The 13,833-nt window shown below is 46.0% G+C and overlaps 2 protein-coding genes across 2 annotated transcripts in view; one reads left to right on the plus strand and one right to left on the minus strand.

The window, feature by feature from the left end:
• Window positions 1–1,233, plus strand: part of LOC137349299 (zinc finger protein 420-like) — a 47,906-nt gene extending 46,673 nt beyond the window's left edge. Inside the window, exon 3 of the mRNA XM_068014842.1 lies at window positions 424–1,233. Within this exon, the coding sequence (XP_067870943.1) occupies window positions 424–1,090 (667 nt within the window). The 3' untranslated portion in view covers window positions 1,091–1,233. The remainder of the gene's footprint in view (window positions 1–423) is intronic.
• The window catches only part of LOC137349252 (zinc finger protein 229-like), a 725,490-nt gene that overhangs the window by 661,244 nt on the left and 50,413 nt on the right, over window positions 1–13,833 (minus strand). The gene's annotated exons all lie outside the window — the stretch shown is intronic.

Here is a 13,833-nt window from a genome sequence, read left to right on the forward strand (position 1 = left end):
ATGTAGTTTCCTAATCTACCACAGTCAACCTGAATATCATCAGATTTTGAACATGAAAGGGAAAAGCACTGATCACAGTGGAGAGAAACTGTACACGTGTTCTGTGTGTGGACAAGGTTTCAGCCGATCATCAGGCTTGTCGAAACACAAGTGCAGCCGCACTGGGGAGAAACAGTGTAAAAGTGGGGACTCTGGAAAGGGACTTAATTATCCAATTGAGCTGGAAACTCATCCAAGCAGTCACACCTTGGAGAGGCCATTCACCTGCTCCGTTTGTGGCAAGGGATTCACGAAATCATCCAACCTGGTGATACACCAGCGAATTCACACTGGGGAGAGGCCGTTCAGCTGCTTTGTGTGTGGGAAGAGATTCACAGATTCATCCAACCTGCTGACACACCAGCGAATTCACACTGGGGAGAGGCCGTTCACCTGCTCAGAGTGTGGGAAGGGATTCACTCAGTTATCCACCATGCTGAAACACCAGCGAGTTCACACTGACCACCGACCTTTTGAATGTCCCGACTGTGGGAATTGCTATAAAAGTTCCCAGGAACTGATGTCGCATCAACGTGTTCACACTGATGAGAGGCCATTCAGGTGCTCTGACTGCGGGGCTGGGTTCAGGCAATCGGGCAACCTCACTGTACACCAGCGAGTTCACACTGGGGAGAGGCCATTCACTTGCTCAGAGTGTGGGGAGCAATTCACTCGGTCATCCCACCTGCTGAGACACCAGCGGGTTCACACTGATGACAGGCCTTTTGAGTGTCCTGACTGTGGGAATTTGTATAAAAGTTCCCAGGCACTGATGTCCCATCAACGTGTTCACACTGACGAGAGACCGTTCAGGTGCTCTCACTGCGGGACTGGGTTCAGGCAATCAGGCGACCTCACTGTACACCAGCGCACTCACACTGGGGAGAGGCCGTTCACCTGCTCCGTGTGTGGGAAAGCGTTCACTACTTCATCCTCCCTGCGGACGCATGAACGACTTCACACTGGGGTGAGGCCGTTCACCTGCTCTGAGTGTGGGAAGGGATTCATTAATTCATCCAATCTACTGAGACACCATCGAGTTCACAAGTAACCACGATGATTGGGTTCTGCTGTTAATCAGCTCCGGGACTGAACCATGTTCATTGGGGTCTGTTTCTGATGATGATGAACTCCAGTCCAGTTATAGGAGTTAAAATTCTGGATAAAAGTCAAATAAATCAGCATTGTGTTGAACACAGTGTGTCAAGTTTTCTTATCTCTAACGCAAGTTATTTCCTTTAGACGTGCTCTCCCCGTCTCCTCCAACAAGAAGTGTGAAGAGCTCATGGTCTTCTTTGTCTCTCCGATTGAGACATTCTGATCAGCTGCCTCTGCTGCTTCCCTCCCTTCCACATTCCTGTGTTTTTTGAGAGTTGAAGTTTTCTTCTCTATACTTTTTCCTTACTCCATTTCCTGTCTGCTTTAAATCTCTGCATCCCGATTATTCAGACTTTGTTTCCAAAGTTGATCAGGATGTAAGAAGTGCTATGCAGCATGATATATAACATGATTTCAGTGGTGGGGGGGAAGATTACTAAACACAATGCAATATTTCCAACTGTTTAACATCAGAACATGAAGCTGAGATCTCCGATGTTTCAGCAGGAATTCATTCTGACGGAGTTTCATCCAAAACAGTAATCATTAATTTGTCTCTTCCAACTGAAGATTGACCTGCTGTGTATTTCCCCAGGTTTGTGTTTATTTCAGTTTTCTAGTATTTATGTTTTTTCTTTATCTCTGCCAAAACATATTATTCTTGTCACACTGAAATCCAGAGGCTTTGCAGAGTCAGAAAATGTCAACACCCATCGAGTACACAGAAGGATTCAACTAATCCGAACTTGTTATATCGATAAACAAAGATCACATGAGGGGTGTATGCAGAGAAATACTTTACTCCAAGGCCAGATGGTCAAACTATATCCCAAAGTTCAGATCTGGCCCAGGGGTATGGGCTATCAGACCCACACACATGAAGTACCAGTGCCGACTGCTCCTCACTCCCTCAGCGCAGCTCCTGACCTCTCCCTGCTGTGGCCCATCCAGGCAAGTGGAGAGTATTCCATCACACTCCTAACTTGTGCCTTGTAGATAGTGGACAGGCTTTGGCGAGTCAGGAGGTGAGTTACTCGCCTCAGGATTTTTAGCCTCTGACCTGCTCTTGTTGCCACGGAATTTATATGGCTACTCCAGTTCAGTTTCTGGTCAATGGTAACCCCTAGGATGTTGATAATGGGGGATTCAGCGATGGTAATGCTGTTGAACGTCAAGGGGAGATGGTTAGATTCTCTCTTATTGGAGATGGTCATTGCCTGGCACTTGTGTGGTGCGAATGTTACTTGCCACTTATCAGCCCAATCCTGGATATTGTCCAGGTCTTGCTGCATTTCTACACGGGCTGCTTCAGTATCTGAGGAGTCATGAATGGTGCTGAACATTGTGCAATCATCCGCGAACATCCCCACTTCTGACCTTATGATTGAAGGAAGGTCATTGATGAAGCAGCTGAAGATGTTTGGGCCGAGGACACTACCCAAAGGAACTCCTGCTGTGATGTCCTGGAGCTCAGATGATTGACCTCCAACAACCACAACCATCTTCCTTTGTGCTAGGTATGACGCCAACCAGCGGAGGGTTTTCTCCCGGATTCCCATTGACCTCAGTTTTGCTCGGGCTCCTTGATGCCATTCTCGGTCAAATGCTGCCTTGATGTCAAGGACAGTCACTCTCACCTCACCTCTTGATGTGTACAAAATCATGAGAGGTATAGACAGGGTGGATAGCAAGAAGCTTTTTCCCAGAGTGGGGGATTCAATCACTAGGGGTCACGAGTTCAAAGTGAGAGGGGAAAAGTTTAGGGGGGATATGCGTGGAAAGTTCTTTACGCAGAGGGTGGTGGGTGCCTGGAACGCATTGCCAGCGGAGGTGGTAGACGCGGGCACGATAGGGTCTTTTAAGATGTATCTAGACAGATACATGAATGGGCAGGAAGCAAAGAGATACAGACCCTTAGAAAATAGGCGACATGTTTAGATAGAGGATCTGGATCGGCGCAGGCTTGGAGGGCCGAAGGGCCTGTTCCTGTGCTGTAATTTTCTTTGTTTTTTGTTCTCTTGAGTTCAGCCCTTTTGATCCATGTTTGAACCAAGGCTGTCATGAGCTGAGTGGCCCTGGCGGAACCCAAATTGAGCGTCACTGAGCAGGTTATTGCTAACCAAATGCTGCTTGATGGCACTGTTGATGACACCTTCCATCACTTTACTGATGATTGAGAGTAGGCTGATGGGGCAGTAATTGGCCGGGTTGGACTTGTCCTGCTTTTTGTGTATAGGACATACCTGGACAATTTTCCACATTGTAGGGTCGATGCCAGTTTTATAGCTGTACTGGAACAGCTTGGCTAGGGGCGCGGCAAGTTCTGGAGCACAGGTCTTCAGTACTATTGCTGGAATATTGTCAGGGCCCATAGCTTTTGCAGTATCCATCGTTTCTTGATATCACGCGGAGTGAATCGAATTGGCTGAAGTCTGGCATCTGTGATACTGGGGACTTCAGGAGGAGGCCAAGATGGATCATCAACTCGGCACTTCTTGCTGAAGATTGTTGCAAATGCTTCAGCCTTATCTTTAGCACTGATGTGCTGGGCTCCCCCATCATTAAGGATGCGGATATTTGTGGAGCCACCTCCTCCAGTTAGTTGTTTAATTGACCATCACCATTCACAGCTGGATATGGCAGGACTGCAGAGCTTAGATCTGATCCGTTGGTTATGGGATCACTTAGGTCAGTCTCTCCCATGCTGCTTACGCAGTTTGGCATGCAGATAGTCCTGTGTTGTAGCTTCACCAGGTTGACACCTTATTTTGAGGTATGCCTGGTGCTGCTCCTGGCATGCCCTCCTGCACTCTTCATTAAACCAGGGTTGGTTTCCTAGCTTGATGGTAATGGTAGAGTGGGGGATATGCCGGACCATGAGGTTACAGATTGTGGTTGAGTACAATTCTGCGGCTGCTGATGGCCCACAGCGCCTCATGGATGCCCAGTTTTGCATTGCTCGATCTGTTCGAAATCTATCCCATTTAGCACAGTGATAGTGCCGCACAACACGATGGAGGGTATCCTCAATGTAAAGTAGGACTTGGTCTCCACAAGGACTGTGCGGTGGTCACTCCTACCAATACAGTCATGGACAGAAGCATCTGCAGCAGGCAGATTGGTGAGGACGAGGTCAAGTATGTTTTTCCCTCGTGTTGGTTCCCCCACCACCTGCCGCAGACCCAGTCTAGCAGCCATGCCCTTTAGGACTCGGCCAGCTCGGTCAGTAGTGGTGCTACCGAGCCACTCTTGGTGATGGACATTGAAGTCCCCCACCCAGAGTACATTCTGTGCCCTTGCCACCCTCAGTGCTTCCTTCAAGTGGTGTTCAGCATGGTGGAGTACTGAGTCATCAGCTGAGGGAAGGCGGTAGGTGGTAATCAGTAGGAGGTTACCTTGCCCATGTTTGACCTGATGCCATGAGACTTCATGGGGTCCGAAATCGATGTTGAGGACTCCCAGGGCAACTCCCTTCCTACTGTATACCACTGTGCCACCACCTCTGGTGGGTCTGTTCTGCCGGTGGGGCAGGACATACCCAGGATAGTGATTGCAGTGTCTGGGATATTGTCTGTAAGGTATGATTCCGTGAGTATGACTATGTCAGGCTGTTGCTTGACTAGTCTGTGGGACAGCTCTCCCAACTTTGGTCAAGCCACCAGATGTTAGTAAGGAGGACGTTGCAGGGTCGACAGGGCTGGGTTTGCCGTTGTCGTTTCCGCTGCCTAGGTCGATGCCGGGTGGTCCGTCCGGTTTCATTCCTTTTTATTAATTTTGTCGCGGTTAGGTACAACTGAGTGGCTTGCTAGGCCATTTCGGAGGTTTTGTAAGAGTTAACCATATTGCTGTGGGTCTGGAGTCACATGTCGGCCGGACCGGGTAAGGACAGCAGATTTCCTTCCCTAAAGGACATTAGTGAACCAGATGGGTTTTTACAACAATCGACAATGGTTTCATGGCCATCATTAGACTAGCTTTTAATTCCAGATTTATTAATTAAATTCAAATTCCACCTTCTGCTGTGGTGGGATTCAAACCCATATCCCCAGAGAAATACTCTGGGTTAGTAGTCCAGTGATAATACCACTACACCACCGCCTACCCTCTACCGCCTACCAATTCGACACCGCCTACTATCCTCCAGTCCTCAGGGAAGGTCACACTGTTAAACACGTAATGATATCCAGAATGCTGAAACCAACATTGAGAAAAAAAAAACAAAGATAAAATGACTTCAGACTCAGATGAGTATCGGTAAAACTTCCAGCATTAAATTTTGATGATTTTCAGTGTTTTGGCTATTTTGGGGTTTATTCAAGTACATCGCTTTTTCTTTTCTTCAAAAAAAACGAGAGAATTGGTGAAAAGCAGAAAACCCCAAGTATCACCTCGACTTTATCATTCTCTTAATCACAGACATAGCCATGTCTGTTCACTTCCTTGTATCCCTCATCCCTAACATTCCCCTTCCTTCTGTGTCCACCCTGGAAAAAAACTCTCCCCAAGTCACCGACATCTCCTCTTTCAAACTCTTAACTGTCTCGCCATTGGCCGTCCATTTGTCATAATACATCTGCAACTGGCCATCTGCTCAATCACACCCTCAACCTCTGATGCCTTTGTCCTCAGTAAAACCCTGACTCTCTCCCACCCATGTCACTTCTCGAACTTCTGTTCCTTAAGTCAAAGGAACTCAGATTTGAACATATCTGCTGTAATAACTGGTTTAGGAATTCATTGCCAGAGACAGCTGCACCACACATCAAGCTCTATCTGACCCTGCTCTCCTCTGCCAAAACTGCTCACTATTTCAGGATCATTCCTGAAAACAAAGATAACCCCAGCTTCATTTCTCCACCACCGTCTCCCTTAAACCTCTCTCTCCTGACATCAAACAAGTGCAAGGAGCTCATGGATTTCTTTGTCACAAACACTGAAACCATCCATTCAGCTGCATCCTCCTCTTCTCCACCAAGTCAAACATCCCCCAAGGTTCCCACTTCCTCAGCCCTGAACCTGTGTCTTTGTCTAGTTTCTATCCTATTATGTCCTCTCCAAGCTCATCCTATCCATCAGACCCACCTCCTTCTCTCTCACCCCCATTCTCACTAAACTGATCAACCAACTACCCTTCCTGGCCCTCGTGCTAACTGACATTGGAAACAGTTCCCTTTCCTCAGGTAATTCCCGCTCCCTTTTAAAACTGTCATTATCACCCACCTCCTCAAAACCCTCACCCTCAACCTCTCTGTTCTTGTAAACTACGACCTCATCTTCAACCTCTCATTCCTCTCCAAAGTCACCCAATGTCTTTATGCCTCCCAAATCCGTGTCCACCTTTTCCACAACTCCAGGTTTGAACCTTTCCAACACACAGCAATGAAACAGCTTGAATCCATGCCACAAAGGATATCCTCTGTGACCGGGGGCACTATCCCTCTTCATACTTCTTGACCTCCCAGTCGACCACACCATCCTCCAACGCCTCTCCGCCACTGTCCAGCTGAGTGGGACTGACCTCACTTTGCTCCACTCAGACCTATCCAATCATAACCAAAGAATCTCTAGCAACAGCTTCTCTTCTCACCCCGTTACTTTTGGAAACTCCCAAGGATCTAGCGATGGCCCCTTCTAGGAACAGAGTGGGATGTGTTTTGAGACGGGATGTCCCAGCCCTCCACCCTGGGATTCACAGTATGAACAGAGTGGGATGTGTTTTGAGACAGGATGTCCCAGCCCTCCACCCTGGGACTCTCAGTATGAACAGGGTGGGATGTGTTTTGAGACGGGATGTCCCAGCTCTCCACCCTGGGATTCTCAGTATGAACAGGGTGGGATGTGTTTTGAGACGGGACGTCCCAGCTCTCCACCCTGGGACTCAGTATGAACAGGGTGGGATGTGTTCTGAGACGGGACGTCACAGCTCTCCACCCTGGGACTCTCAGTATGAACAGGGTGGGATGTGTTCTGAGACGGGACGTCACAGCTCTCCACCCTGGGACTCTCAGTATGAACAGGGTGGGATGTGTTTTGAGACGGGATGTCCCAGCTCTCTGCCTTTAACGGGACAAGGAGGGAACCAGTGGGGCTGAATGGTGCTGGTTTATGACATCACTGCTTTGCCCAGTTACCAACCTCCCTGAATCCTGCTCATTATGGTCTGGGAGTATTTGGTGGAACAGTGTAGAGGGAGATTTACTCTGTATCCCAGCCAGAGCCAGCACCTTCAGGAGAGGAATATAAGTAGGGGCAGGAGTAGGCTACATGCCCCCTTTGAGTCTGCTCGGCCACTCAATAAGATCATGGCGGATATTCTACCTCAAAACCCACCCTCCTGCACTATTCCCATATTTCATGACTCCCTTAGTATCCAAGCGTCTATCAATCTCTGTGTTGATTATACTCAATAACTGCACATCCACAGTCCTTTGGGGGTGGAAGAATTGTAATCCTCTCAGAGCAAACAATCTTCATCATATCAGATCAGCACAACTTTCTCAAGGACAATTAGGGATGGGCAACAAATACTGGCCTTACCAGCGATGTCCACATCCCGTGAACGAATTTGTTTTTAAATTGTGATGGCTGAACTCTTATTGGAAGTCTGTGTTACTGTTGTAATGTAGGAAACACAGCACACAGCAAACTCTCTGGAGTGGGACTTGAATCCACAACCTTCTGACTGAGAGGCGACAATGGTAACAACTGAGTCACAGTCAGGGTTCATTTCTGTTGATGTGAACTGGTGTTAGGATCACTGGACCTTGTAACATGATTATATCTTATAGATTGTGATTTTTGTTTTGAAGTTCAAGATGGCATCCAGGAGGTCAGCTGACCTCACCTCCACTCCTGTAAAAGGTTACCAGGACAACAGAGGGAACAGATCAAAGACTGTTTTCTGAAGAACAGAGACTACAGCACTAACACCTGAAGAACAATGGGTTTCACCCTCCCAGACTTTTGATTTGTAAAACAAGGAGTCAGCCATTGAGAACATGCAAATGAACCGGCAGGTGGTAACACCTGGGGGCAGTGGAAAGGCCGAGTAGCTTTGTGAAACTAGACTTCTGGTCTTTGTATTTTGGAGAAGAACAATCAACTATTGAATTCTAGGACCAGATAAATTTAACTGACTTTCTGGAGAAAAACAAGCTGTAAGGAATGAACCATCACGTTGTGGCCTAAAGCAGGTTGTAAGAAGAGAACCCATCGGGGTGAGGCCTCAAGGGAATCTGTAAGAGAAGAGCACCCAGCAGGGGCAGCTGGAAAGACAGAGAGCGACAGTGACAGAGAGAGAGACCAAGACACAGAGAGCCTGCTGTGTGAAGATATACAACCAAAGGCTGTGGGAACTTGAACCCATTTTTCTTTGACAGTTGAAATTTGCAGAGAAGTAAATGACTCACAGGATCACCGGAATGTCCAGATTAGAAGTGCTCGGAGAAGTGAATTAAGGAAAATATTGCTTTTTTTTTTTAAGTCTGGCAGATCCAGCACATTGAACTGGGAGGAATTTGGGACTTCTAACAGCAAAGGATTTCATCATCAAAAAGGACTGTGTAATGTATCAGTGTGGTGTGAGATATTCAAGTGTTGAATAAGTAAAGAAAAGCCTTTGATTGTAATTTGGGTTGTCAGCTATTTACAAAGTGTATTTAGTTAATTGGGGATTTCTTTTAGTTTAGTTGTTGTAAGAAAAAACTTAAAGCATGAAATCTTGTGTAATTTGTTAAATTGGTCTGGGGTTCAAATCTTGTATTTTCCCCATTAATGATCCATCAGGTCACAACAACTGGAAACTGGGATTAAGCTGGTTACCTCTTTTTCAGCTGGCACAGACTCAATGGGCTGAATGGCCTCCTTCTGTGCTGTAACTTTTCTGCATTTCCATTCTGACAGTTGGGCTTGATTCTGCCAATATTAATAAGCCTATAACGTGGCTGGAGTTTAATATTCTGGATAAATGTCAAATAAATCAGCTTTGTTTCAAACATATTGTTGTAGATTTGTTGTCCTTCCCACCTGAGTGTTTAGCATCACCTGGCTGGATCTCAGAAAGGACAATCTGGGGGGAGGATCGTATGGCAGGAACAGAACTTCAGTCTGAACACAGTCCTTCAGGATCACACTGAGAGGGACAAACGGCACTTTGGTCTTTCTCGCCTCTCTTCACTGACAGCAACGTCCCCGTGTGGGCTAATCCTGAGGCCTGTAAGAAATGTGTCCCAGCCGCTCTCTTCCATGTTAGAGCTCCTGGGCACGGAACAGAAGGCTCCTTTACAACTGTGTTTAGAGTCAGGAAGAACAACGGTGAATGCTGGAAACGTGCTGTCAAATCAGAGATTGATGTAAAACTGGGATCTGTTCCTGACTGAAAGTGAAACGGCAGGTTTAAGTTTCCAGTCTGAAAATGACTGTGGTAATTATTCTACAAAACTTGAATGTGTTTGTGTGATAGAACCAAGGCGACCATTTTAAGGGATGCATTAATTCATGTAAAATAGTCCCATTGAAAATAAATTGGTTAAATTCTGCATGGTAGCTGCTGTTCCAATTATACAACGGTCATTTCTTTCTTCTTTTCTTCTTTTGGGCCTCCTTATCTCGAGAGACAATGGATACGCGCCTGGAGGTGGTCAGTGGTTTGTGAAGCAGTGCCTGGAGTGGCTATAAAGGCCAATTCTGGAGTGACAGGCTCTTCCACAGGTGCTGCAGAGAAATTTGTTTGTTGGGGCTGTTGCACAGTTGGCTCTCCCCTTGCGCCTCTGTCTTTTTTCCTGCCAACTACTAAGTCTCTTCGACTCGCCACAATTTAGCCCTGTCTTTATGGCTGCCCGCCAGCTCTGGCGAATGCTGGCAACTGACTCCCACGACTTGTGATCAATGTCACACGATTTCATGTCGCGTTTGCAGACGTCTTTATAACGGAGACATGGACGGCCGGTGGGTCTGATACCAGTGGCGAGCTCGCTGTACAATGTGTCTTTGGGGATCCTGCCATCTTCCATGCGGCTCACATGGCCAAGCCATCTCAAGCGCCGCTGACTCAGTAGTGTGTATAAGCTGGGGGTGTTGGCCGCTTCAAGGACTTCTGTGTTGGAGATATAGTCCTGCCACCTGATGCCAAGTATTCTCCGAAGGCAGCGAAGATGGAATGAATTGAGACGTCGCTCTTGGCGATATCCAGATAAAGAAGGATCTGCAGTGTGTTTCCAGGAATTCCCTACTGATGTGTCAGATGGCAGGATACACAACCCGGAACATCCACAGGTGTGCAATCCCGACAGTTATTCTGGGATCACTCCCGCTGTGAAACTCCACCACTGATCCTGCTGAAGGTTGCAGACTTGAGGTTTTTTTCACAGGATGTGAGCGTCACTGGCAAGGCCAGTTTTGTTGTCCATTCCTAATTGCCATTGGAAAGGTGATGATGAATCCCCTTCTTGAACAGCTGCATTCCATCTGGTGTAGATACATCCACAGTGCTGTTAGGAAGGAGTTCCAGGATTTTGACCCAGCGACAGTGAAGGAACACTGATATAGTTCCAAGTCAGGGTGGTGTGCGGCTTGGAGGGGAGCTTGCAGTGATGGTGTTCCCATGTTGTCCTTAAGGGTGGTAGAGGTCGCAATTTGGGATGGTACTGTGGGAGGAGTTTTAATGAATTCCTGCAGTGCATCTTATACATGGCACACTGCTGCCACTGTGTGCCAGTGGAGGGAGTAAATGTTTAAGGTGGTGGATGGGTTGCCAATCAATTGGGCTGCTTTGGCTTGGATGGTGTTGTGTTTCTTGTGTGTTGTTGGAGCTGCATTCATCCAGGAAAGTGGAGAGTATTCCAACACACTTTTGACTTGTGCCTTTTAAAAGGTGGACGGGCTTTGGGGAGTCAGGAGGTGAGTTACTCAAGACAGAATTCCCAGCCTCTGACCTCCTCTTGTAGCCACAGTATTTATATGGCTGGTCCAATTAATTTTCTGATCAGTAATAACCCCCCAGGATTTCGATGGTGGGGGATTCAGTGATGTTAAAGCTAATGAATGTCAAGGAAAGATGGTCATTGCCTGGCACTTGTGTGTCGTGAATGTTACTTGGGAGTGGGTCCTCCAGGAGCGGACTTTCAGAAAGCTGGGTTTCATTATTCTGACAAATAGATGTCGAGGAACCGGAGGAAACCTTACTAAGGAGTTATCTGGAATTTTACCTGTCAGCATAGATCTATGGATGAATGATGCCTGACTCCCCGAACTGTCATACTGGAATAAGATGGATTCTGTTTCCAGGAGAATAGGGACAAATATCACTCATAACTGAGGGAGTCAAACGCAGCCATTAGAGAAGCTGTGAGATCTTTGGAAAAGAAGATGGTGTACAATTCATCGAACCCGATCAGCATATCCTTCCATTCCTTTCTCCCTCATGTACTTCCCCTAGCTTCCCCTTAAATATATCTCTGTTATTCACCTCAACTACTCCCTGTGGCAGTGCATTCCACATTCTTCCCTCTTTGGATGAAGAAGTTTCCCCTGAATTCCCTATTAGGGTTATTAGTGACTATCTGATATTTATCACCACTAGTTATGGAATCACCCACAAGTGGAAACATTTCCTCTATGTCCACCCTGTAGAATCTTTTAATAACCTTAAAGACTATCAGATCACCCATCAACCATCTCCTTTATCTCGAAAAAAGAGCTCCAGCCTGTTCAACCTATCCTGATAAGTTTATCCTCTCAGTTCTAAGATAACCTTGCAAATCTTTTTGCACCTTTTCTGGTGCCTCTATATCCTTTTTATAATATGGAGACCAGAACTGTTCACAGTTCTCCCAGTGTGGTCTAATCAAGGTTCAATATAAGTTTAAGACAAAGGCACTTCTTTTCAGTTCTATTCCTCTAGAAATAGACCCTCATTCTTTGTTTGCTTCTTTAAGGCCTTATTAACCTGTGTTGCTATTTTTATCGGTCTCTGTATCTGTACCCACCCTAGATCCCTTTGCTCCTCTGCCCCATTTAGACTCTTATTTTCCAAGTAGTTTGTGACCTCCTTATTCTTCCTACCAAAATACATCACCTCACACTTATCTATATTGAAATTCATTTGCCAATTACAATCCCATTCTGAAAGTTTATTAATGTCTTTGTGCATTTTGTCACAATTTTCCTCAGGAGTAACTCCATCTCCCAGTGTGTTGCCATTCAAAATTTTGAAATTGTTCTTCCAATTCCCGAGTTTAAATCATTTATGTAAATGGTGAATAACAGTGGTCCCAGCACCGATCCCTGTGGAACACCACTTCCCAACTTCCACCAGTCTGAGTAGCTACTCTTAACCCTGACTCTCTGTTTTCTATTTTTTAATCAGCTTGCTATCCATAACAGTTTGTACAGTCTGCAATGTGACCAATGGGCGGATACACAGCAGATGAAATTTAATGAGAAAAGTGTAAAGTAAAATAATGCATTTTGGAAGGAAGAATGAGAAGAGGTAAGATAAACTAAATAGTACAATTGTAAACAGAGGGGAGGATCAGAGAGACCTGGGGGTGCCTGAACACAAACCTTTGTCAAATTAATAAAGCTGTTTAAAAAGCAGACCACACCCTTGCTTTATAAATAGAAGCCTCGAATACAGGCAGATTTATAACCTTTACAAATCACTAGTTAGATCTCAGCTGGAGTATTGTGTCCAGTCTGGTCATCAGACTTTCGAAAAGAATCGGGACCTTGGAGAGGGTGCAGAGGGGATTTACTAGAATGATACCAGGGATGAGGGGTTTCAGTTCTCTGGAGAGGCTGGAGAAGCTGGGATTGTTTTCCTGAGAGCAGAGAAGGTTAAGGGGAGATTTAATGGACATGTTCAAAATGATGAGGGATTTTCATTGAGTAGAGAGGGAGACACTGTTTCCACTGGCAGGAGGGTCAGTAGCCAGAGGACAGAGATTTAAAGTAATTGGCCAATAAAGCTAGCTGGAGGAGGTGAGGAGAAATGTTTTTAGGCAGTGAGTTGTTCTGATCTGGAATTCACAGCCTGAAAGGGTGGAGGAAGCAGAATCAATAATAACTTTCAAAAGGGAATTGGATAAAAACATCAGAGGGAAAATTTTCCAATGCTATGAGGAAAGTGTAGGGGATTGGGACTAATCGGATAGTTCTTTCATAGAGTCAGCACAGACATGATGGACTGAATGGCCTCCTTCTCTGCTGTATGATTATATGAAATGGCGATGATCAGGGAGCATCTGCATAATAAGGAGAAATGGAGAGTGAGAGCCCATCACCAGAATTGGGAGATGTTACAATGGACAGGGAGGGCCAGAGTGTCGGAGGAGGGGGAGAGAGCACATACACACAGACAGAGTCAGCACTTACAGGGGAGGAGAGAGAGAGGAACCAGTGAGTGTAGAACTGAACCCAGCCAGAGTCATCTGTTAAACTCACAAAAGGAGCAAGGATGAAAAATGAAATGAACAGGAGCAGTTGTGAACTATAAAAAATGAATGGATGAGTTAAACTCCAAAACATGGACACATTGCTGCAGACAAGAATCATGTAATTACAGCACTGTTATTGAAGCAAACCAGTTGAGTAATGGTAATTTTGTACAATTTTTCATCTGTAATGAATAAAATTGCACTGTACTCAGAATACAATTTCATGAGACTTACCTGACAGCTGATAATTGGTTTTACAGAG

Source organism: Heterodontus francisci, chromosome 34, assembly GCF_036365525.1.
Source record: "Heterodontus francisci isolate sHetFra1 chromosome 34, sHetFra1.hap1, whole genome shotgun sequence".
NCBI lineage: Eukaryota > Metazoa > Chordata > Chondrichthyes > Heterodontiformes > Heterodontidae > Heterodontus > Heterodontus francisci.